The 24,726-nt window shown below is 45.3% G+C and overlaps 3 protein-coding genes across 4 annotated transcripts; all 3 read left to right on the top strand.

The window, feature by feature from the left end:
• Positions 1-5,465: 5,465 nt before the first annotated feature.
• On the top strand, positions 5,466-9,297 carry LOC124043621 (elongation factor 1-alpha, oocyte form-like). Its single transcript, XM_046362393.1, has 8 exons — positions 5,466-5,623; positions 6,388-6,548; positions 7,093-7,272; positions 7,379-7,675; positions 7,777-7,927; positions 8,195-8,451; positions 8,549-8,783; positions 8,884-9,297. Exons 2-8 carry the CDS (start codon positions 6,405-6,407, stop codon positions 9,003-9,005), a joined length of 1,386 nt encoding a protein of 461 aa, XP_046218349.1. The 5' UTR covers positions 5,466-5,623; positions 6,388-6,404; the 3' UTR covers positions 9,006-9,297.
• Positions 9,298-9,425: 128 nt separating this feature from the next.
• On the top strand, positions 9,426-13,428 carry LOC124043620 (elongation factor 1-alpha-like). Its single transcript, XM_046362392.1, has 8 exons — positions 9,426-9,634; positions 10,204-10,353; positions 10,932-11,111; positions 11,207-11,503; positions 11,666-11,816; positions 11,917-12,173; positions 12,404-12,638; positions 12,948-13,428. Exons 2-8 carry the CDS (start codon positions 10,210-10,212, stop codon positions 13,070-13,072), a joined length of 1,389 nt encoding a protein of 462 aa, XP_046218348.1. The 5' UTR covers positions 9,426-9,634; positions 10,204-10,209; the 3' UTR covers positions 13,073-13,428.
• A 145-nt stretch (positions 13,429-13,573) lies between these two features.
• On the top strand, positions 13,574-24,469 carry LOC124043619 (cyclic GMP-AMP synthase-like). 2 transcript variants are annotated; one of them, XM_046362391.1, is made up of 7 exons: positions 13,574-14,097; positions 14,522-14,800; positions 19,354-19,617; positions 22,489-22,717; positions 22,963-23,247; positions 23,394-23,493; positions 23,620-24,469. In XM_046362391.1, the coding sequence occupies exons 2-7, from the start codon at positions 14,732-14,734 to the stop codon at positions 24,146-24,148; spliced, it is 1,476 nt and encodes a 491-aa protein (XP_046218347.1). In that variant the 5' UTR covers positions 13,574-14,097; positions 14,522-14,731; the 3' UTR covers positions 24,149-24,469. The 2 variants fall into 2 exon arrangements, with proteins under 2 accessions (XP_046218347.1, XP_046218346.1); XM_046362390.1 differs by having other exon boundaries at positions 14,519-14,800.
• The last annotated feature ends 257 nt before the right edge of the window (positions 24,470-24,726 follow it).

Raw genomic sequence — 24,726 nt, 5'->3', positions numbered from 1 at the left:
CCTCCAAAGATTTTCTATTGGGTTCAGGTCTGGAGACTGGCTAGGCCATTCCAGGACCTTGAGATGCTTCTTACGGAGCCACTCTATAGTTGCCCTGGCTGTGTGTTTCGGGTCGTTGTCATGCTGGAAGACCCAGCCACGACCCATCTTCAATGCTCTTACTGAGGGAAGGAGGTTGTTGGCCAAGATCTCGCGATACATGGCCCCATCCATCCTCCCCTCAATACGGTGCGGTCGTCCTGTCCCCTTTGCAGAAAAGCATCCCCAAAGAATGATGTTTCCACCTCCATGCTTCACGGTTGGGAAGAGGTTCTTGGGGTTGTACTCATTCTTCTTCCTCCTCCAAACACGGTGTGGAGTTTAGACCAAAAAGCTCTATTTTTGTCTCATCAGACCACATGACCTTCTCCCATTCCTCCTCAGGATCATCCAGATGGTCATTGGCAAACTTCAGACGGGCCTGGACCTGCGCTGGCTTGAGCAGGGGGACCTTGTGTGCGCTGCAGGATTTTAATCCATGACGGCATAGTGTGTTACTACTGGTTTTCTTTGAGACTGTGGTCCCAGCTCTCTTCAGGTCATTGACCCGGTCCTGCCATGTACTTCCGGGCTGATCCCTCACCTTCCTCATGATCATTGATGCCCCACGAGGTGAGATCTTGCATGGAGCCCCAGACCGAGGGTGATTGACCGTCATATTGAACTTCTTCCATTGCGCCAACAGTTGTTGCCTTCTCACAAAGCTACTTGCCTATTGTCCTGTAGCCCATCCCAGCTTTGTGCAGGTCTACAATTTGATCCCTGATGTCCTTACACAGCCCTCGAGTCTTGGCCATTGTGGAGAGGTTGGAGTCTGTTTGATTGAGTGTGTGGACAGGTGTCTTTTATACAGGTAACGAGTTCAAACAGGTGCAGTTAATACAGGTAATGTGTGGAGAACAGGAGGGCTTCTTAAAGAAAATCTAACAGGTCTGTGAGAGCCGGAATTCTTACTGGTTGGTAGGTGATCAAATACTTATGTCTTGCAATAAAATGCAAATTAATTACTTAAAAATCATACAATGTGATTTTCTGGATTTTTGTTTTAGGTTCCGTCTCTCACATTTGCAGTGTACCTATGATTTAAAAAATTATAGACCTCTACATGCTTTGTAAGTAGGAAAACCTGCAAAATCGGCAGTGTATCAAAAACTTGTTCTCCCCACTGTATATGATAGGCGCCCTCACGAACAAGCCACCCTTCTCCAAGCCATGGATGACGCATGCAATGATATCACGGCAGACCAGTGTCAGGCCTGGATTCGCCCGAAGATTCTTCCCAAGATGTTTGTCTAATGAAAACATCCATTGTAATGTGGATGAGAACCTGTGGCCAAATCCACAAGACAGAGTTGATGGAAATATAGGACAGGAATCAATCTTTTGTTTGGCTTTTTACAGTAAGCCAGGTGAGGAACACTGCAGTGATGTTTTACAGTAGTTTTTTATTTTTTTGTAGCTAACTATTTTTGCTTTGATTCAAAGAAACCTATGTTGTGATTTTATTGTATTTCATCAATACATTTCATATTTTGTTCAATGATTCCACTGTGTCTGTAGTATTCTCTCTACTAGTCCTTTTACATTGATGTATTTACATGTATCACATTTTGTACTACAATATTTAATGATTGTACGAACAACTACACAGTGAAACTATCGGTATCTTGTGTGTGGGTGATCTAAATGAATGTTCCCATGGTATTTCATGATAAATGAGTTATTTCAACCAATGATTCTGCAAGTGCAAGGTTTCTTTAAAGATATGAATTAACAATGCAATGTTTTGAACATTGGACAGCCTGTGTTACAAGTGATGACCGTTTTGAGTTTTGTGTCTAAAGTTTTGAAAAATGACTACAAGGTTCTGAAATTACTGCCAAAGTGATTGTGACAAACTGTAAGTTATCCTTCAGTGTGTGTGTGTGTGTGTGTGTGTGTGTGTGTGTGTGTGTGTGTGTGTGTGTGTGTGTGTGTGTGTGTGTGTGTGTGTGTGTGTGTGTGTGTGTGTGTGTGTGTGTGTGTGTGTGTGTGTGTGTGTGTGTGTGTGTGTGTGTGTGTCGGTGTGTGGGTAACTGTGTTCGTGTACGTGTTCATTATATGGGTGTCACTTTAAGTGCTTGAACTCAACTTGGGTCTTTGCCAATTTCTGCGCTCCACCTCTCTAGCACTTCTGCTGGCCACTTGGAATGCTCAGCCCTCAGTAAAACTCATTTCCCTCTCTCTCTCTGAGTCTGCTGTACTGGTAACTGGACTTACAGGCAACTTCTGTTTTTTTTTTGCTGTAGGGAACAGTTAAAAAGTAGGGTTCTGCCCCAATTAAACAGTTATCTGCCTTGTCAATTTGATGTACATGATGTACAAATACAACATGATGTATTAGACAAATAAGGCAAAACTTTTCATTTCAGTGTCAGTTTAGTGAGGCCCTAAGACAAAACGACAGTAGCTAAAAGTAATCTATTTGGCCTAAACCCAGTCGTTAAAGTGGCACCCCAGTCTTCGTTTCACCTCATTTAACAAAGGCAAATCGCAACAGCTGATCCAGGTAAATCATGACATAGCACCTCTTTTGTTCTCTATTGCTCCCCAATTGTTCCTCAAGCAAGGGGGAAGGCCGATGACAACACGACTTCCCATCAAACCAACTCCTTGAATGCCCTACTCCTTGAAGTTTGTAGTTGTATCTAAAATACAACTATGAATTTGTCATATTTTTATCATAACTGTTATGTCACATGTTAAAACTGCATGCTTTTTTTGGTCACTGCTTCCTTATTCAAAACAGGACTGTATCTAGGAACCTGAGAGAATATCTTTTCATAACATTGTTGGGTGTGGTTTAGCAATGCTTTAATTATACAAGTTTGGGTGGTATTGGACGTCAGCAAGACAACCCAAGGCTGTAGCTTCAACAAATAGCCCTTTTGTAAAGAGTTATGTGGTTGAGTTACATTTGCCTGATCTTCTGGTGTTTAGTGCTGCACCCACCCTTTACTTGTTGTCCTTTTTACTATACTAGCTCCTTCCTCATTCTAAAAGGAAGATTCAGTACTGTATAATCTTTGGGGATTAGAGACAACCAGGGCACATTTCCTGTGTTTCGTGCTTTAACAATTTTTCCAAAATAAAACCCAGCTGAAAATGTGGGCCAATATAATGTCATGGGGAAACTTTTATAGAATAAACCATTTGTCCTATTTTTTATGATGTATCATGCCAACACTTTTTAACAGACCCTCCAGAAGTCTCTGAAGCGCTGAGGAAGGCTGAATTGTAAGCCTATTAGTTTGCCCTGGATAAACCTTAAGATCAATGTGGATATCTACATTTTTCACTGGGATAGTCATTTTTAAACTGGGGTAAATAAATGTTTTTTTCTGGCCTCCTGAAAACCTGTTCTTGGTCAATGCCTCTCCGCTTCTATTCTCCTTTGCTTCCCCCTTTGTTTTTTTAACCTCTCCTGGCTTCCCATCCTATATCTCCCCCACTTCCTCGGACACAGTGCAGTTGCAGCAGCATTCATACTGACCTCCTGCACCCCAACACTCCCACCTATCCGCTGCCTTACTCTGACACCGGCCTCCTCCCCAACTCTGGAACTCCCTCCCTCTCCATGTCAGAACCTCACAATCCATACATACACATATTCAAGTCCTCACATAAGGCACACCCCTTCACACAGGCTTACCTGGATTCTCTGTTGTCTTAGCTTTTCTCCTCTGTCTAATTCACTTCCTTGGTTAGTCTGCCATCATGTTTAGTGTCCTCCATGGTTAGTCTATCCTTATGTTTCGTGGACTTTCACATACTTGCTTATTTTAATGTGTGATTTTATAGCTTTTTATCTTGCTGATTGTCTTGTGTAAAGTGACTTTGGGTGTCATGAAAAGCGCTTTAAATAAAGTGTATTGTTATTATTCACCCACTCTCTGTGGCACGGTTTTCGAGTACCCTTCACTCTCGCACTCACTTTCTCGCCCTCTTTCTCTCTCTCACCCCCCCCACACTCACTGCAATGTGAGCTGATTGACAGCAGCAGCTGCTTTCTCAGTGGCTGTTACCTGAACTGAGGGAGGAAGAGATAGTCGGGGAGAGCCGTCGCCGTGCCAAGGGATGCCAGCTGTCCTATATCGGGAATTCAACAGTGATGGGGACAGCAAGGAGACTGAAAGGCCCTGAGTCTGACCTCTCCACAGCACCCAAAACACAGAATGGACTTCCACAGCATCCTTTGGAATAGGCTCTATAGATTAGAATATATTGATCATATATTGGGGAATAACAATATGAACATCATCACATCTTTGTGATGCTGGAGATGAGATACATCAATGTTTACATTGTTGTTGACTGTTCTTTTGAAACAGAGTGACTGAAATGTTGTAAAAAAACATGCAGAGTCATTTTTATCACTATTTGTCATAAAGCACAGTCACTGACTAGGGTATAGGGAAAAGGAAATGTAGAATGTAGAACTGCAATCACAGTTACATCACCCAACTTTGATGCAGTGTTATTGAATTTAACATTGTTTTTGGACTGGGTGGGCAACACATAGGCCTACAGCAAGGAGAGTTTTAGCACGCAATTTACTATATTTCATTTGATTGATATGATCATTATGAGAAAGCACTCAGCATTTCAATGTGAATGGAGAATCTATCAGGACTCCCTCACACTTATTGATCACTGTATTCACTCACCTTAGCCTGGTCGGAACCTCTTTTGAACCTGAAGGTGTGTGAGATGTGGTGAAGATGCCTTCCAGGTCATTGAAACAATGAGTCTGGATCTCCCTTCTCAGTGCACTGTTTGAGTGCAAATCTCTGAATTTGAATACTCTTGTTATACTGATTGGGTCACCTAGAATCAATACCAGGCATTTCCTTTGTGTCTAGTGTAGCCTGCTCCTAAAGTAATAATCCAAGACAGTTTATAGTCCACTGAGGAAACTGTATAATCTAATTATAGTAGGTCTAGAGTAAACTGACTAAATAACAAAAGATGATATGACAATTGTAAATGCTATGTACTCATGTTGAAACCAAATTGATGAAATAATGTCATTTCATTTCCAGAAAGCAGGTTTTAATAATCTCATTCAGGGTTATGAGACAATGGGGATTGGTTTGTTGAGATATCTAATCCAACTCAATATACAGTGGGGTAATCTACTTTCAGATTTTTAACCAAACTCTTGTCAGTTGAGTTATTCAATGAGTCTCTGGTCCTTTTTTTCTCGTGCCAATAAAGAGTGTACTTGACCACATGTGGTTATTTAGTCAATTTATAAATGACCTAGCTATATTGTTTTTAGACCCTTTGATTGAATCAGAAAGGAGTTCGTTCAAATTTGGAAAATGTTTAAAACATCATGACGTACCATGACAGACGGGCATAGTTTTTCGCTGAATTGTGTGTGATTTGAGGGTTCGACTAGGGAGGGGGAAGGGAAGCGGGGACGCAACCCAGTCTAGCCACCTCCCAGTGTATAAAAACTCAAACTCAACCAGCATTCTTTCTCTTTTTGTTACCTGGGTAGGGGCATCAGCAGTGGTCGAGTGAGCGCACAGTAACACCGGTAAGCGCGTTTATCTTATTTAGCCTCTAGTGGTTTCAAAAACAGGCCTAACATGTTAGCACGTTGGTTTTTAAAACTTGTTAGACATATTGCGGAAACGTAAGCTATTTCAGATAGTATTTAATCTTGTGGACAATGTTTCAATTTAAAGTGACTTGGATGGTGTTGGGGGATGCTTTAACGGTACTCTTTAAGTTACCTTATGAAGTGGTGATTTGGTTTAGGTGAACTTCAAGATATATTTTGCCGGGGGAAAAAAAAAAACGTTTTCAATTGGGGGAGGGGGAACTGGGGGGGAAACAAAGGATACTAAAGCGGTGGCCTGTGAGAATGAGTAGTTAGCTAAATTGAATGTCTTCCATGATCTGAACAACTGCACGTAAACCCAGGCGACTTGTCTAGTAGGGATAAATTCCTTCTGGATATTTGGAGTTCTTTCTGTAACTCTATACGACGTGGCCTGGAAGCAACACGTGTCGCTTTTGGCCCATGGCCGACTGAGGCCTAACAGTACGTGATCGTAACTCACTCACCCCTTTTCGGACACTTTTTAACGACGTCAGCTGACAGCAAACTATTTTTTTTTTTTTCTTTCGATATAATTTTAAAGGGATGTGGACAGTGATTTGATGGTCCATCGACATAAACGTTCGAATGCATAGTCTGAGTGACCCGGTGTTTTAATGCTGCAGCCTTGTTCCCCAAGCAAATTGTTACACCAACGTTATAGTTATTAAGTGGTATCTCTGCTCATTTTATTTCAGAAACTAATTAAGCAACCATGGGAAAGGAAAAGATCCACATTAACATCGTGGTCATTGGCCATGTCGACTCCGGCAAGTCAACCACCACAGGCCATCTGATCTACAAGTGCGGAGGCATTGACAAGAGAACCATTGAAAAGTTCGAGAAGGAAGCAGCTGAGGTAAGCGTTTTTTCTGGTTGTTTGAGCTTTCTGTTCTGGTTACATTACTTTGGATCAAAGATGGCGACCACGGCATGTTTTTTTAAACTGGTGAACCCGGCAGGGTGTGGGTAACGAGTGCGCGCATGTGGGACGGTGCTTGCGCAGGCCTAGTGTCGGGTAATGACGATGCACTTTGTGTAATGGCGGCTGAGGACTTTATAGCGGTCATGGCTAGGAGGGATTCAGTTAACTTTTACATGTAAAATACACGTATAATTTTTTAAATTGAACCCTTTCCATAACCTTGACATACGTCTCATAACTTGCTACAGACAAAAGCTATCCCATCTAGGCAACATTGGTTTAAAGCATTCTCTGCGTTTCAGATATTGCATACATCAGGATATGTTAAATTGTGTAAATGATTTGGGCCATGTTTCCCAAATCCAATCTAGGCCTAACCCTAAATGAGCTACTTGCTCACTATACATTTTTGCTGTGTAGCATTACTTCACCGGTAATGTGAATTATTGAACATAATGTGCCTTTCCTCTAATTTTAGATGGGCAAGGGCTCTTTCAAGTATGCCTGGGTGCTGGACAAGCTGAAGGCAGAGAGGGAGCGTGGTATCACCATCGACATTTCTCTGTGGAAGTTTGAGACCGGCAGGTACTACGTCACAATCATTGATGCCCCTGGACACAGAGATTTCATCAAGAACATGATCACTGGTACCTCTCAGGTAATTGGGGGGAGGGGGCAGTGCAATCAGAATATACTGTAAACCTGACCAACTAAGGCGATAGATGAACAAGTGTGTTGGGCTGACGTGACTTGTTCCCCCCCAGGCTGATTGCGCTGTGCTGGTTGTTGCTGGTGGTGTGGGTGAGTTTGAGGCTGGTATCTCCAAGAATGGCCAGACCCGTGAGCACGCTCTCCTCGCCTACACTCTGGGAGTGAAACAGCTCATTGTTGGCGTCAACAAGATGGATTCTACTGAGCCCCCCTACAGCCAGAAGCGGTTTGAAGAGATCCAGAAGGAGGTCACCACCTACATCAAGAAGATTGGCTACAACCCTGCCACTGTCGCCTTTGTGCCCATCTCTGGTTGGCATGGGGACAACATGCTGGAAGCCAGCGCCAATGTGAGTAGCCTATCCTCAGTGCATTCTACTACATTGAAAGTCTCACCCTGTGACTTGCATATGTCATGCTTTGTACATAAACAGCAATTCTCCTATTCTAGATGGCCTGGTTCAAGGGATGGAAGGTCGAACGTAAGGATGGTAACGCCAACGGTGTGACTCTGCTAGAGGCCCTGGACTCAATCCTGCCCCCTTCCCGCCCCACAGATAAGCCCCTTCGTCTGCCCCTCCAGGATGTCTACAAAATTGGTGGTAAGAACCAGTCCTAGACTTCACGTTTGTATACAGGCTGTACACGTTTGTATACAGGCGTTTGTATACAGGCTGTGGACACGTTTGTATACAGGCTGTGGACACGTTTGTATACAGGCTGTGGACACGTTTGTATACAGGCTGTGGACACGTTTGTATACAGGCTGTGGACACGTTTGTATACAGGCTGTGGACACGTTTGTATACAGGCTGTGGACACGTTTGTGCTCTTGATCATTAATCTATTCTCCCCTGGTTTCCCATCAGGTATTGGAACAGTACCCGTGGGCCGTGTGGAGACTGGCACCCTGAAGGCCGGTATGATCGTCACCTTCGCCCCCGCTAATGTCACCACTGAGGTGAAGTCTGTGGAGATGCACCACGAGACCCTGGAATCGGCCATGCCCGGTGACAATGTCGGCTTCAACGTCAAGAACGTGTCCGTCAAGGATATCCGTCGTGGCAACGTGGCTGGAGACAGCAAAAACGACCCCCCAATGGAGGCTGGCACCTTCACCGCTCAGGTAGGCATGCTGTTTAAAATTGTTGGGTGGGTGAGCTGTCATCCCTTGACAATTTAATTGTTTTCATGCTCTAATCGACGATATCTTGTTTTTTCAGGTCATCATCCTGAACCACCCCGGCCAGATCTCCCAGGGCTATGCCCCTGTACTGGATTGCCACACTGCTCACATCGCCTGCAAGTTCAGCGAGCTCAAGGAGAAGATCGACCGTCGTTCCGGCAAGAAGCTTGAGGATGCCCCCAAGTTCCTGAAGTCTGGAGACGCTGCCATCGTTGACATGATCCCCGGCAAGCCCATGTGTGTGGAGAGCTTCCAGGAATACCCTCCTCTTGGTAAGTAATCCACAAGCCCTCCTGCCAAGGACATTGTTCCTTTTTAAAAGGTTTTCTATGCTTGGAAAAGGCCTCATTCCTAATGTTCTCTTTCTCTCAGGTCGTTTTGCTGTGCGTGACATGAGGCAGACTGTTGCTGTTGGTGTCATCAAGGCCGTCGACAAGAAGGCTGCCTCCAGCGGCAAGGTCACCAAATCTGCCGTTAAGGCTGGTAAAAAGTGAATTCTCCTCCCACAGGATGTCCCTCGGGTGGTGGGGTCTGCAGCCCTACATCCTGCGGCGTCTCGAAACCTGAGCTCTATACTTAAGGACTGGTTAATGCTGATTAAAACCCATCGTAAAAGTTTTCGCAGGAAAAGAACTCAACGCAGATACACCTTGTCACATGACTGACAGTGCCCCTTTCAGTTATATTTGAGTTAATGGTTGAGAACTACACCTGTTTGATGCCACAATTAAATTGGAAGAAAGCTGCTGGTAACTAATAAAGGTCTTTAAATGTCTTGACCAAAAAGCTTGCTCTGTCGTTTTCCTTAATCCTTGTTCTTGTTGTAGTTGAGTGGGAGCTGTGCCATAGGGTAGAACAAGTGCAGCACTGTATCTAACTTGGTTTTTGCAGCTGTTTTGACAAGCTATCCCTGACTGCTGCAAGGCTGTGCCCCGTGATGGTTTTTGCCAGCCAATCACCTAGGTGGGGTTACACTGGCATAACCAATGGCACTTTATTTCTCGTGACACCAGGGCTGTAGCGCCCGCCTCCCACTACACCGGTATAAAAAGAGATGTGGGCTCATATTCCGTCCTTTTTCTCCGGTCTAAAGCAGGAATACCCGTTATCTGTATTGTTTCAGGTTAGTGAAGAAAATGTTCATTTCAGTATGTAATTGTTATGTAGCTACACTAATTACCTCAATACTGCTACACTTATTGCAGCATGGTTATGAAAGTGTGGCAGCCTCTTTTGGGGTGCATGATTTTAGGACCGGTCTGATTTGTACAAGATGACTAACTGCTTTTTAAAATTTGGGGTCAGTCTCATTGCAGACAACTTCAAGTTTAGTGGGTAATTTATTTTCGTTCATGGTTAACGAAGTTTAACTGAATTGCTGTAATACAGCCTAGATAGAATTTTGGGTAGTCGGCTGTGCACGACTGCCTTCACCGCCATAAAGCGGGTGTCGTTGATTAGCCTCAACATGGCCGGCTTCCTAGTCTTATGACTGAACATGGAGGGCAGTGGGAGGGGAATGATTTGTGGGCTAGCACATGGTGCATGAGTCAGGGGCGCCTATCGGCAATCTGTCGAATTCATCACTTGATTACACCATGAATTTCTACTCCTGCAGCCATGTCGGCCATATGTGTATTTTGTGTAAATAAAATTTTACATCGGTAGTTATGTCAGTCTCCTTTTCATCAGTAAATCATGGGAAAGGAAAAGATCCACATCAACATTGTGGTCATTGGCCATGTCGACTCCGGAAAGTCAACCACCACAGGTCATCTGATCTACAAATGCGGAGGCATTGACAAGAGAACCATTGAAAAGTTCGAGAAGGAAGCCGCTGAGGTATGTTTGGGAGCCCTGGCATTTTCTAGGAATTCTGAGTTTGCTAATGCTGCTATGAATTGCGACGTTCAATAACGGGTGTGGTTAGAAGAGAATCCTTCAACATATTACTTTGACACGAGCGCCATCTACTGTACCAAATGTATTGTCAGTTGTGGCCATTGTGCACTAGTTGCAAATGGCATATATTGATGTTTAACTGATTAAAATCTTATTTAAATCTAATCTGTTTTGTCAGTGCATTATGACTAGTATTGGGGAACAAACAAATGAATGTTGGCAAATGGGATTGAGTGACCAGTTCGTCTTTAGTTGAGACATATGGATTATCTTTGATGGGACAGATTTATTGCTCAGCTAGCAGAAGTTTCTGATTAGGCAGACATTTTTGGAGTAATTTGGTTGGGATGGATCGTCAATTGGCAATTCATGAGTAATACTGTTGTAAATTTGTGTTTGCATTTCATTTACTGACAAACTAGTAAAAAAATTATCAGACCTTTGCAGTAGGTGTAATTGGATCGATTTGAACTGTAGACATAAGTGCAATAAAAGCAAACTTTTCTTTGCGTGTGTAGATGGGCAAGGGCTCTTTCAAGTATGCCTGGGTGCTGGACAAGCTGAAGGCTGAGCGGGAGCGTGGTATCACCATCGACATTTCCCTGTGGAAGTTTGAGACTGCCAAGTACTACGTCACAATCATTGATGCCCCTGGACACAGAGACTTTATCAAGAACATGATCACTGGTACCTCTCAGGTAAAGATGAGCTTTAATGTCCTAACTGAACAAATCAGTAGTGGCATTTTACCACTAGGTTTGGAGTGTCAATATCTATGACTTCATTTTCTCAGGCTGATTGCGCTGTGCTGATTGTTGCTGGTGGTGTGGGTGAGTTTGAGGCTGGTATCTCCAAGAACGGCCAGACCCGTGAGCACGCTCTCCTCGCCTACACTCTGGGAGTGAAACAGCTCATTGTTGGCGTCAACAAGATGGACTCTACTGAGCCCCCCTACAGCCAGAAGCGGTTTGAGGAGATCCAGAAGGAGGTCAGCACCTACATCAAGAAGATTGGCTACAACCCTGCCACTGTCGCCTTTGTGCCCATCTCTGGATGGCATGGGGACAACATGCTGGAGGCTAGCCCCAACGTGAGTAGCCCATCCACACATGATAAACTAAACCACAGCATTGTAGGTCTAGGTGGTTATATGTGTAAATTATTAGGGCTAGAACTTTAAAGTAGGATTAACTCTTGACAGGTAAGTAAGTCTGTGTAATATTGATCTTGTTTCTTCTGTTGGCCATTGCAGATGGGCTGGTTCAAGGGATGGAAGGTCGAACGTAAGGAGGGTGGCGCTAGCGGTGTGACCCTTCTGGAGGCTCTGGACTCTATCCTGGCCCCTTCCCGCCCCACTGACAAGCCCCTCCGTCTGCCCCTGCAGGACGTCTACAAAATCGGCGGTAAGAACCAATCATAGATCAATATGTTTGAATGTGCTGGTTAATTTCTTTAGACATGAATGGGTATGTGTCTTGTGGTTAAATACTTGTTTCCCATCAGGTATTGGAACAGTACCCGTGGGCCGCGTGGAGACTGGCACCCTGAAGGCCGGTATGATCGTCACCTTCGCCCCCGCTAATGTCACCACTGAGGTGAAGTCTGTGGAGATGCACCACGAGACCCTGGAAGCGGCTCTACCCGGTGACAATGTCGGCTTCAACGTCAAGAACGTGTCCGTCAAGGATATCCGTCGTGGCAACGTGGCTGGAGACAGCAAGAATGACCCCCCAATGGAGGCCGGCAACTTCACAGCTCAGGTGAGAGATGGAACTGATTTTCAATGTAGTTTTGGGAAAGATAACACAAAATACTAATATTCTAAGTCTACTTTACTACATATCTCGTTTCTGGCCACAAATTAGCACTTTCATAAACAAATTTTTTTTAAAGTGCACTTTTTAAATTCAGTTTTGCCATGTACCAACCCCCTTTCACTGTAGGTCTAGAGTCCCACCCATCCTTACCCAAACTTTACCCCAATCTTCAGGTCATCATCCTGAACCACCCCGGCACCATCTCCCAGGGCTATGCCCCTGTACTGGATTGCCACACTGCTCACATCGCCTGCAAGTTCAGCGAGCTCAAGGAGAAGATCGACCGTCGTTCCGGCAAGAAGCTTGAGGACAACCCCAAAGCCCTGAAATCTGGAGACGCCGCCATCATTGTCATGGTGCCAGGAAAGCCCATGTGTGTGGAGAGCTTCGCTGCCTACCCTCCCCTTGGTGAGTCACACACGAACACCTAATGATGACGATTATGGGTTACGTGTTACGTGGGGGTTCCCATAACTGTATAGGACACATCTGGGTAATGCAGCCTTTTGTTATTGAAAGAATTCTCCACACATTTACTGTTGCATTGCTTGTAAGATGGTGAAGACATCTTACTAGTCTCAACCTTACAATGTCACTTACAAAAACAGTGAAGTAGGAACTTCAATGACTTCTGGAATATGCTGACACTCCATTTAGCAAAACCACACAAAAAATCGTTCAGACCCGTCCAGTAACCATTTCTCTTAACTGTTGCAGGTCGTTTTGCTGTGCGCGACATGAGACAGACCGTTGCCGTTGGTGTCATCAAGGCCGTTGACAAGAAGGCTGCCAGCACTGGCAAGGTGACCAAGTCTGCCATTAAGGCCACCAAAGCCAAATGAATTCCTGCTCCAGACATCCAGCAACAACAAGGCGTGTCACCGGCATCCCATCCTGCAGTGTCTCAGAACCTGAGCTCTCTACTCAAGGACTGGCTAATGCTAATAAAAACCCATCGCAAAAGTTTTCGCAGGAAAGGAAAGCAAATGTTCGAAGAATAATGCTTTAGGGGAAATTATGATCAAACCAAAAATAAAAAACCATGAACATTAACTGCCAAAACGCTGCTGTTTCTTGTTTCTCATAAGCCAAACGCTGAATCGGTTACTGTTGGATACATACTGGTATCTATCATGAAATTATATGTTGTGTTAGAATATGAAAATAAAGTCTGATTTCTGTTGCTGTGAAACATTGAGCTAGTTGTCAGATTTTGGATTGATTTGCTGAAAACGTTCCATTGGTTTACACTATTGACTACAAACAGAAAATAATACCTATCAATTTCTTTGGGGAATATTTGATAGATATGATTCACTGCCTCGGTTTTTCTCATTTGAGTTACTTTATAAATGTAAGTGCTGTTGCTAAACATGTCAATACTGTAGATGCATACTTTCAGAAAAGTGTCTGCCCTGTAGGACATTGTACATCAGTACATTTCGGCTACTGTTAAATTATGGGGTTGTTACTGAAAGATAAACTAATTGCCAGTGGTTTTTTCCCCCCAATATTAAAGCTTTCGCACAAAATGGCAAGCTTTCACGAACCTAGTAGAGCAAAATATGTTTATGACGGTACCTATACAATCCTCTGGTGAAAACCTCTCTTACAGTTTTACGTTCAGTATCAACCCGTCATCCACTGCTAAAAAGACAAAGGAGGGGCAATGCTCTTTTATCTTTCATTTATGTGACATCATACTTGGGAAATAGAAAGCGAAAATGGGAATAGTGGCAGGAAAGGGGGATATGCTGTCACAGAGAGAAAGAACACAGTAAGTGAGCCGACACGGAGAAGGGCAATAGCGACGTCTCAGTCTGTCACCCTACCAAGCTGATATTTGTGACAAAGACGGCAATAGCAGGTAAATCTTCACAACCCGTGTAACATTTCACAATGGTTGAATGATTATTTAACAATCGGTCTGGGATTATGAATAAAATGTCACAAACCAGGTTGTCTTGAGTAACATGTAGCCTGGGCTGGGGTCATTGTGGTTTGTGTAAGGTCTTGGAAACAACAATTATGTTAATTCCTCATGGCAGGACCTCAGCATTACTTTCATTGTACTAAAATTACATCAAATTTAGTAATTTATTATGATTTCTGTGGTGCTATGTTTATAAGCACCCACTAAACGTTGAGTGAGGTAGTTTTTTATTATTGAGCAGTCCTATCCTATATACATTCAACCTATAAGGAAGAGGATATTCAAATGATATTTATGTCATACTTGCAGATATAGTTTCTCTGAATTGATTTGTGTTTGTGTGCATTGATCAAAGTAGAAAGATGAACAGAAGCACACCTCAGAGGGGATCATCCTCCAGGAGACAGAGCTCAGTTCCATCCACACCTTCTGGAGCACCAGACAACCCCATCCACCCCCATCCACCTCCAACCTAGCCTGGGCAGAGAGGCAGAGGAGGGTGGGTTTCTGGACGGAGATGAAGGTAGCCCTATAGAGGACTCTCAGACTGGGGAATTGCTGGGTCAGGATGATGGAAATGCCAGTACCCCAGCCACACTCACCTCACACCTCCCTAGGCAGAGACCACACCTGGCAGGTAATAGCATGTTAGACCTACTCGCTTCAATGCTATTGTTGATTGTCCTCATCTGAAGTGTGTATCAGTGTATGTCAAAGATGCTGAGACAATCAGTAACATGTTACATTCATTAATCTAGCTAGAATTGACATTCTGAGTTGAGTGAGTTTTTGCCTCTGAGACAGAAAGATGTTTTGTAGATGAAGTTCATGTGTGTATAATCCTGTAAAACAGGTTGAAAATTACACCATTCATGCTTCAACACAATGCTCATCTGAGACAGTCCAGCCAATACATCAATCTGCCCACAGCCAAGATCCCCAAACATTACATTTACATTTAAGTCATTTAGCAGACGCTCTTATCCAGAGCGACTTACAAATTGGTGCATTCACCTTATGACATCCAGTGGAACAGCCACTTTACAATAGTGCATCTACATATTTTAAGGGGGGGTGAGAAGGATTACTTTATCCTATCCTAGGTATTCCTTAAAGAGGTGGGGTTTCAGGTGTCTCCGGAAGGTGGTGATTGACTCCGCTGTCCTGGCGTCGTGAGGGAGTTTGTTCCACCATTGGGGAGCCAGAGCAGCGAACAGTTTTGACTGGGCTGAGCGGGAACTGTACTTCCTCAGTGGTAGGGAGGCGAGCAGGCCAGAGGTGGATGAACGCAGTGCCCTTATTTGGGTGTAGGGCCTGATCAGAGCCTGGAGGTACTGAGGTGCCGTTCCCCTCACAGCTCCGTAGGCAAGCACCATGGTCTTGTAGCGGATGCGAGCTTCAACTGGAAGCCAGTGGAGAGAGCGGAGGAGCGGGGTGACGTGAGAGAACTTGGGAAGGTTGAACACCAGACGGGCTGCGGCGTTCTGGATGAGTTGTAGGGGTTTAATGGCACAGGCAGGGAGCCCAGCCAACAGCGAGTTGCAGTAATCCAGACGGGAGATGACAAGTGCCTGGATTAGGACCTGTGCCGCTTCCTGTGTGAGGCAGGGTCGTACTCTGCGGATGTTGTAGAGCATGAACCTACAGGAACGGGCCACCGCCTTGATGTTAGTTGAGAACGACAGGGTGTTGTCCAGGATCACGCCAAGGTTCTTAGCGCTCTGGGAGGAGGACACAATGGAGTTGTCAACCGTGATGGCGAGATCATGGAACGGGCAGTCCTTCCCGGGAGGAAGAGCAGCTCCGTCTTGCCGAAGTTCAGCTTGAGGTGGTGATCCGTCATCCACACTGATATGCCTGCCAGACATGCAGAGATGCGATTCGCCACCTGGTCATCAGAAGGGGGAAAGGAGAAGATTAATTGTGTGTCGTCTGCATAGCAATGATAGGAGAGACCATGTGAGGTTATGACAGAGCCAAGTGACTTGGTGTATAGCGAGAATAGGAGAGGGCCTAGAACAGAGCCCTGGGGACACCAGTGGTGAGAGCGCATGGTGAGGAGACAGATTCGCGCCACGCCACCTGGTAGGAGCGACCTGTCAGGTAGGACGCAATCCAAGCGTGGGCCACGCCGGAGATGCCCAACTCGGAGAGGGTGGAGAGGAGTATCTGATGGTTCACAGTATCGAAGGCAGCCGATAGGTCTAGAAGGATGAGAGCAGAGGAGAGAGAGTTAGCTTTAGCGGTGCGGAGCGCCTCCGTGATACAGAGAAGAGCAGTCTCAGTTGAATGACTAGTCTTGAAACCTGACTGATTTGGATCAAGAAGGTCATTCTGAGAGAGATAGCGGGAGAGCTGACCAAGGACGGCACGTTCAAGAGTTTTGGAGAGAAAAGAAAGAAGGGATACTGGTCTGTAGTTGTTGACATCGGAGGGATCGAGTGTAGGTTTTTTCAGAAGGGGTGCAACTCTCGCTCTCTTGAAGACGGAAGGGACGTAGCCAGCGGTCAGGGATAAGTTGATGAGCGAGGTGAGGTAAGGGAGAAGGTCTCCGGAAATGGTCTGGAGAAGAGAGGAGGGGATAGGGTCAAGCGGGCAGGTTGTTGGGCGGCCGGCCGTCACAAGACGCGAGATTTCATCTGGAGAGAGAGGGGAGAAAGAGGTCAGAGCACAGGGTAGGGCACTGTGAGCAGAACCAGCGGTGTCGTTTGACTTAGCAAACGAGGATCGGATGTCGTCGACCTTCTTTTCAAAATGGTTGACGAAGTCATCTGCAGAGAGGGAGGAGGGGGGAGGGGGAGGAGGATTCAGGAGGGAGGAGAAGGTGGCAAAGAACTTCCTAGGGTTAGAGGCAGATGCTTGGAATTTAGAGTGGTAGAAAGTGGCTTTAGCAGCAGAGACAGAGGAGGAAAATGTAGAGAGGAGGGAGTGAAAGGATGCCAGGTCCGCAGGGAGGCGAGTTTTCCTCCATTTCCGCTCGGCTGCCCGGAGCCCTGTTCTGTGAGCTCGCAATGAGTCGTCAAGCCACGGAGCGGGAGGGGAGGACCGAGCCGGCCTGGAAGATAGGGGACATAGAGAGTCAAAGGATGCAGAAAGGGAAGAGAGGAGGGTTGAGGAGGCAGAATCAGGAGATAGGTTGGAGAAGGTTTGAGCAGTGGGAAGAGATGATAGGATGGAAGAGGAGAGAGTAGCGGGGGGAGAGAGAGCGAAGGTTGGGACGGCGCGATACCATCCGAGTAGGGGCAGTGTGGGAAGTGTTGGATGAGAGCGAGAGGGAAAAGGATACAAGGTAGTGGTCGGAGACTTGGGGGAGTTGCAATGAGGTTAGTGGAAAAACAGCATCTAGTAAAGATGAGGTCGAGCGTATTGCCTGCCTTGTGAGTAGGGGGAAGGTGAGAGGGTGAGGTCAAAAGAGAAGAGGAGTGGAAAGAAGGAGGCAGAGAGGAATGAGTCAAAGGTAGACGTGGGGAGGTTAAAGTCGCCCAGAACTGTGAGAGGTGAGCCATCCTCAGGAAAGGAGCTTATCAAGGCATCAAGCTCATTGATGAACTCTCCGAGGGGACCTGGAGGGCGATAAATGATAAGGATGTTAAGCTTGAAAGGGCTGGTAACTGTGACAGCATGAAATTCAAAGGAGGCGATAGACAGATGGGTAAGGGGAGAAAGAGAGAATGACCACTTGGGAGAGATAAGGATCCCGATGCCACCACCCCGCTGACCAGAAGCTCTCGGGGTGTGCGAGAACACGTGGGCGGACGAAGAGAGAGCAGTAGGAGTAGCAGTGTTATCTGTGGTGATCCATGTTTCTGTCAGTGCCAAGAAGTCGAGGGACTGGAGGGAGGCATAGGCTGAGATGAACTCTGCCTTGTTGGCTGCAGATCGGCAGTTCCAGAGGCTACCGGAGACCTGGAACTCCACGTGGGTCGTGCGCGCTGGGATCACCAGATTAGGGTGGCAGCGGCCACGCGGTGTGGAGCGTTTGTATGGTCTGTGCAGAGAGGAGAGAACAGGGATAGACAGACACATAGTTGACAGGCTACAGAAGAGGCTACGCTAATGCAAGGAGATTGGAATGACAAGTGGACTACACGTCTCAAATGTTCAGAAAGTTAAGCTTACGTAGCAAGAATCTTATTGACTAAAATGATTAAAATGATACAGTACTGCTGAAGTAGGCTAGCTGGCAGTGGCTGCGTTGTTGACTTTGTAGGCTAGCTGGCAGTGGCTGCGTTGTTGACACTACACTAATCAAGTTGTTCCGTTGAGTGTAATAGTTTCTACAGTGCTGCTATTCGGGGGCTAGCTGGCTAGCTAGCAGTGTTGATTACGTTACGTTGCGTTAAAAGAACGACAACAATTATCTTTGATACACAGACGGCTATGTAGCTAGCTATGTAGCTAGCTACGATCAAACAAATCAAACCGTTGTGCTGTAATGAAATGAAATGAAAAATGTGATACTACCTGTGGAGCGAAGCGGAATGCGACCGGGTTGTTGAGTGCGGAAGTTCTATTCAGTAGACGTTGGCTAGCTGTTGGCTAGCTAGCAGTGTCTCCTACGTTAAGGACGACAAATAGCTGGCTAGCTAACCTCAGTAAATTAAGATAATCACTCTAAGACTACACGCTCTAAACTACACAATTATCTTGGATACGAAGACAGCAAAGACAACTATGTAGCTAGCTAACACTACACTAATCAAGTCGTTCAGTTGAGTGTAATAGTTTTTACAGTGCTGCTATTCGGTAGACGGTGGACGTATGCTAGCTGGCTAGCTGCTGGGCAGATAGCAGTGTAGACTACGTTAGGACGACGAAATACAAGTTGCAATAGAAGTGCTGACTGTTTCACTATGTTGTCCTCTTTCTTTTCCTTTTTCTTCTGTCCTTCTTTTGTCCTTATTTTGTCTTCCTTTCTTCTGTTAACTAGATATTTTGTTGTTATTCTTTGTAAGCTAGCTAGCTTCTTCCAGGAGAGTCCCTAGCAACTGCTTAGCAACAAGTAAACAATTCTGCTAGCAATTCAGCTAGCTAAGATAACTGTACAATTTTATGAAAAATAGTTAATTTTTCAAAAGCCTGTCTTTTTGGTTTGTTCCTTGTTTTGTCTTCTATTGAGTCTTGCAGTTTTCTCTTGATTTTTTTGATGTACTTCACTCTAAAAAACCATTTAAATCTCAATATATACAGGAGCTCATTTTTCAGCAGCTGCTCAATTTAGAACTCCGGAACAAACCAGGGGACGAGCTGGCCCCGATCTCCCCAGAGCTGGCTCGTTGGATCAGGCTTCGGGCCCAGGACCTTAAGCTCCGCCAGAGTGACCGGCAGTGGGCCGTGGACCTGGTCAACCATCTCCGGGAAAGCCTGCTGGTCTTCCTCAAGAACAGTGACGAGCAGCCCTACTTCCAGTCAGCCTCTGTGCTCAGCAGTGGCTCATACTACGAGATGGTCAAGGTAACTCACACCATGAGACGGGATTATGTCTCTAGCTGGCAGCTCATTTAAAACACATGAACACAAGAGAATAACCCAACAGCAAATGATCCACATTTACACTTAAGGTGTGTTTAAAAAAAACATGGATTAACCCTGAGTGACTGATTAGACAGTTTCGATGAGCCAATACTGCAATATGGCTGCCTGTCCTGCATTACCGGTAAATCTCTTACCCCCTCAACAATACCCCACCTTAACACTGATAGGAATGTTTACTGTCCGTCATCAAATTCTTTCCACAAACATCTACAGCAAAAACAAATCCTCACCCCCAAACATATACAGTTGAAGTCAAAAGTTTACATACACATTACATTTACATTTAAGTCATTTAGCAGACGCTCTTATCCAGAGCGACTTACAAATACACCTTAGCCAAATACATTTAAACTCAGTTTTTCACAATTCCTGACATTTAATCCTAGTAAAAATTGCCTTTAAATTGTTTACCTTGGGTTAAATGTTTTGGACAGCCTTCCACAATAAGTTGGCTGAATTTTGGCCCATTCCTCCTGACAGGACTGGTGTAACTGAGTCAGGTTTGTAGGCCTCCTTGCTTGCACACGCTTTTTCAGTTCTGCCCACAACTTTTCTATAGGATTGAGGTCAGGGCTTTGTGATGGCCAATACCTTGACTTTGTTGTCCTTAAGCCATTTTGCCACAACTTTGGAAGTATGCTTGGGGTCATTGTCCATTTGGAAGACCCATTTTCGACCCAGCTTTAACTTCCTGACTGATGTCTTGAGATGTTGCTTCAATATATCCACATAATTTTCCTACCTCATGATGCCATCTATTTTGTGAAGTGCACCAGTCCCTCCTGCAGCAAAGCATCCCCACAACATGATGCTGTCACCCCTGTGCTTCACGGTTGGGATGGTGTTATTTGGCTTGCAAGCCTCCCCCTTTTTCTTCCAAACGTAACAATGGTCATTATGACCAAACAGTTCTATTTTTGTTTCATCAGACCACAGGACCTTTCTCAAAAAAGTATGATCTTTGTCCCCATATGCAGTTGCAAACCGTAATCTGGCTTTTTTATGTCCGTTTTGGATCAGTGGCTTCTTCCTTGCTGGACAGAGGGCTTGTAGGCCAGTTGTAAGGCAGGTCCTCACCAGACATCACCGGCAACAACGTTGCCTATGGGCACAAACCCACCGTCGCTGGACCAGACAGGACTGGTAAAAAGTGCTCTTCATTGACGAGTCGCGGTTTTGTCTCACCAGGGGTGATGGTCAGATTTGCGTTTATCGTCGAATCAATGAGCGTTACACCGAGGCCTGTACTCTGGAGCGGCATCGATTTGGAGGTGGAGGATCTGTCATGGTCTGGGGCGGTGTATCATAGCATCATCGGACGGAGCTTGTTGTCATTGCAGGCAATCTCAACGCTGTGCATTACAGGGAAGACATCCTCCTCCCTCATGTGGTACCCTTCCTGCAGGCTCATCCTGAGATGACCCTCCAGCATGACAATGCCACCAGCCATACTGCTCGTTCTGTGTGTGATTTGCTGCAAGACAGAAATGTCAGTGTTCTGCCATGGCCAGCGAAGAGCCTGGATCTCAATCCCATTGAGCACGTCTGGGACCTGTTGGATCGGAGGGTGATTGCTAGGGCCATTCCCCCCAGAAATGTCATGGAACTTGCAGGTGCTTTGGTGGAAGAGTGGGGTAACATCTCACAGCAAGAACTGGCAAATCTGGTGCAGTCCATGAGGAGGAGATGCACTGCAGTGCGTAATGCAGCTGGTGGCCGCACCAGATACTGACTGCTACTTTTGATTTTGACCCCCCCCCCTTTGTTCAGGGACACATTGCTCAATTTCTGTTCGTTACATGTCTGTGGAACTGTTTCAGTTTGTCTCAGTTGTTGAATCTTAGGTTCATACAAATATTTACACATGTTAAGTTTGCTGAAAATAAACACAGTTGACAGTGAGAGGACGCTTCTTTAAAAAAAACTTTTGTACCTGTTTCCTCCAGCATATTCACAAGGTCCGTTGCTGTTGTTCTGCGATTGAATTGCACTTTTCGCACCAAAGTACATTCATCTCTAGGAGACAGACCGCGTCTCCTTCCTGAGCGGTATGACTGCTGTGGTCCCATGGTGTTTATACTTGCGTACTATTGTTTGTACTGATGAACGTGGTACCTTCAGCCATTTGGAAATTTCTCCCAAGGATGAACCAGACTTGTGGAGGTCTACATTTTTTTCTGAGGTCTTGGGTGATTTCATTTGATTTTCCCATGATCTCAAGCAAAGAGGCACTGAGTTTGAAGGTAGGCCTTGAAATACATCCACAGGTACACCTCCAATTGGCTCAAATGATGTCAATTAGCCTATCAGAAGCTTCTAAAGCCAAGACATAATTTTTGGGAATTTTACAAGCTGTTTAAAGGCATAGTCAACTTAGTGTATGTAAACTTCTGACCCACTGGAATTGTGATACAGTGAATTATAAGTGAAGTAATCTGTCTGTAAACAATTTTTGGAAAAATGACTTGTGTCATGCACAAAGTCCTAACCGACTTGCCAAAACTATAGTTTGGAAAACGAGTTTTAATGACTCCAATCTAAGTGTATGTACATTTCCGACTTCAACTCTAGTATCACATACTGTACATAATAGGGAAATATGACATGCAAACATGGAGGTCCTTGTTCTTCTTGTGTTGAATGTCAAGTTGCTGTTTGTGAGTTCATCTGGGTCAGTCAAACCTGCCCTTTGCATTCAGTGACTATACTTTACTTTTATTATAATCCTGTGAATGAAACTAAATAGTATATAAATAGTCAATTGTACTTATTGCCATTGTGTGCCAACAGATACTCAACCCAAATGAGTTTGACATGATGCTGAAGCTCCAGTCTCCTTCCCGCCTCAAAATGACTGAGCTGGACCAATACCATGGCCTCTTCTACGAAGTCGCCCTATCCCGTTCAACGCGTTCCCACATACGGTCTTTCCTTTTGGACGATGGGCTCACCATCTCAGCCAGCAAGATCATAAGTGAAATGCACCGTCTGGTCCGCAAGTTCATCAGCACCTACAGAGGTGTGGTAACTGGTCTATATTCACCTGAGAGTATACGAATGCAGTCATATAAATGCTCACATACCCATACTGTATATCTTGTACAACTGGTTTGTCTGTAGATGCTATGTTGTTGAGGGGTCAATATGATTATTTGAGCCTTTGAGGTCAGTGGTCGTAGTCCACATCTCCAACCACCTGGGGCATTGTTTTGTCTAAATATGACATGACGTTGCTTGTATGCTTTTGTGTGTTCTGATCACCAGTGCCTGGAAATAGCTGGCGTTGGGTGATGAATAGGAAGCGTCCAAACTCACCAGCGGTGACCCTTTCCCTGTTGGAGGTGGATAATGGGAAACAGGAACTACTTTCTGTGGATGTGGTGCCCGCCCTGGAAGTGCCTTCCTCACAGGGCTGGCCTCTGGCTGCCCGCGCCGGCCCAGATGTGGACAACTGGCTGGGGAAGAAGACCCGGCGCTCTCTCACCCACCAAACTTGCTTCTTTGTGCCCAAGAAACCCCCAGGACGAAACCTTAGTGAGGCAGCTAAAGGTGTGCGGAACATTGTTGTTTTGTGCCAGAGCCAGATGTGCAGGACTCTGGATGTGTATAGTTTTTGTGACTGATACATGATTGATACACTGAATGTGAATGATATTTTCCCTTTGATTGAAATGTTGCTGCTTTGTCTCCTGCAGAGAGTTGGAGGATTTCCTTTTCTCACATAGAAAAGGAACTGATCAAGGCTCATGGGAACAAGAGGACCTGCTGTGAGACCTCTGCCACCAAGTGCTGCCGGTCAGAATTCACTCTACAACACTGTTTACTATCACCTGTGACTCATTTAGCCCTAATACTGAACAAACACCTTTATGTGAAGTGATCGATATTATGAACCTCTCTTTCTCTCCTCCTCTCGTTTAGTAAGCAGTGCTTCAAGATCCTGATCGAGGGACTGAAGCAACGCTACCCTCAAGAGCTGGATGCTCTGTGCTCCTACCACGGGAAGACAGCCTTCCTACACACCCTCTCGATCAGGGCCCAGGACTCCCTGTGGACGCCCCGTCAGCTGCCTGCCTGCTTCATGTACCTCCTAAGGGCCCTGGAGGGCCACGCAAGCAGTGGTCTGCTCCCCCACTTCTTTGTCCCCACCTCCAACCTCTTTGCCCCACCAACCTTCCCGCGCAAAGCTTTGGTGTTTCTGATTGAGGCTCTGGAGGAGCAGAGGAGACAGGGGCTTCCCCTTTTAATGCCCCCGGCTCCTGCCCCACCACTGGCAGTGCACTCCCACAGTGACTCCCAGCCCCAGCTTTCCCCTGTTGTACAGCAGACTCCTGTTATCCAGTATCCTGTTATCCTGCCACCCCAAGTTGTTGAGATGAAATCCTTTGAGCAAATGTTCAAAATTGTGGCTTTGGTTGTGGTTCTTGTCTATGTTTGTTACCTCCTGTAGAGGTGTCTGTCCTGCCCATCGGTGGTAGGAAGGTGGCAGAGACAGTCTATCTACAGCAGATGGTGGTAAAATGACATGCAGCTGTAGAAAATGGTATGCCATTTTGAAACAGTATAACATAGGATAGGATTCCAGATTTGTATTTCTCTCTAAATCATGTCTTTGCTCTAGACAAACACAATGAAACATTTAGCCCAAAAGTAAAAATGTTGTATTTGTATATACCGTGCATTCGGAAAGTATTCAGACCCCTTCCTTTTCCCACATTTTGTTATGTTGCAGCCTTATTCTAAACTGTTCCTCATTAATCTAGACACAATACCCCACAATGAAAGAAGCGAAAACAGGTTTTTAGAAATGTATAAAAAAATAACAAACAAAAATACCATATTTATATAAGTATTCAGACCTTTTGCTATGATTCTCGAAATTGAGCTCAGGTGCATCCTGTTTCCGTTGATCATCCTTTATATGTTTCTACAACTTGATTGGAGTCCACCTGTGGTAAATTCAGTTGATTGGACATGATTTGGAAAGTAACACACCTGTTTATATAAGGTCCCACAGTTGACAGTGCA

The sequence above is a fragment of the Oncorhynchus gorbuscha genome, linkage group LG09 (genome assembly GCF_021184085.1).
Source record: "Oncorhynchus gorbuscha isolate QuinsamMale2020 ecotype Even-year linkage group LG09, OgorEven_v1.0, whole genome shotgun sequence".
Classification (NCBI taxonomy): domain Eukaryota; kingdom Metazoa; phylum Chordata; class Actinopteri; order Salmoniformes; family Salmonidae; genus Oncorhynchus; species Oncorhynchus gorbuscha.
This window is presented reverse-complemented; position numbering and strand designations above follow the sequence as displayed.

Bases quoted from the DNA above. Each gene is read 5' to 3' on its own strand.
- LOC124043621 (XM_046362393.1), top strand. From the start codon at position 6,405: ATGGGAAAGGAAAAGATCCACATTAACATCGTGGTCATTGGCCATGTC. The intron at 6,549-7,092 runs GTAAGCGTTTTT...CTCTAATTTTAG, and splicing joins TCGAGAAGGAAGCAGCTGAG to ATGGGCAAGGGCTCTTTCAA. The intron at 8,452-8,548 runs GTAGGCATGCTG...TTGTTTTTTCAG, and splicing joins CTGGCACCTTCACCGCTCAG to GTCATCATCCTGAACCACCC.
- LOC124043620 (XM_046362392.1), top strand. From the start codon at position 10,210: ATGGGAAAGGAAAAGATCCACATCAACATTGTGGTCATTGGCCATGTC. The intron at 12,174-12,403 runs GTGAGAGATGGA...CCCAATCTTCAG, and splicing joins CCGGCAACTTCACAGCTCAG to GTCATCATCCTGAACCACCC. The intron at 12,639-12,947 runs GTGAGTCACACA...TAACTGTTGCAG, and splicing joins CGCTGCCTACCCTCCCCTTG to GTCGTTTTGCTGTGCGCGAC.
- LOC124043619 (XM_046362391.1), top strand. From the start codon at position 14,732: ATGATGGAAATGCCAGTACCCCAGCCACACTCACCTCACACCTCCCTA. The intron at 14,801-19,353 runs GTAATAGCATGT...CAATATATACAG, and splicing joins GCAGAGACCACACCTGGCAG to GAGCTCATTTTTCAGCAGCT. The intron at 22,718-22,962 runs GTGTGGTAACTG...TCTGATCACCAG, and splicing joins GTTCATCAGCACCTACAGAG to TGCCTGGAAATAGCTGGCGT.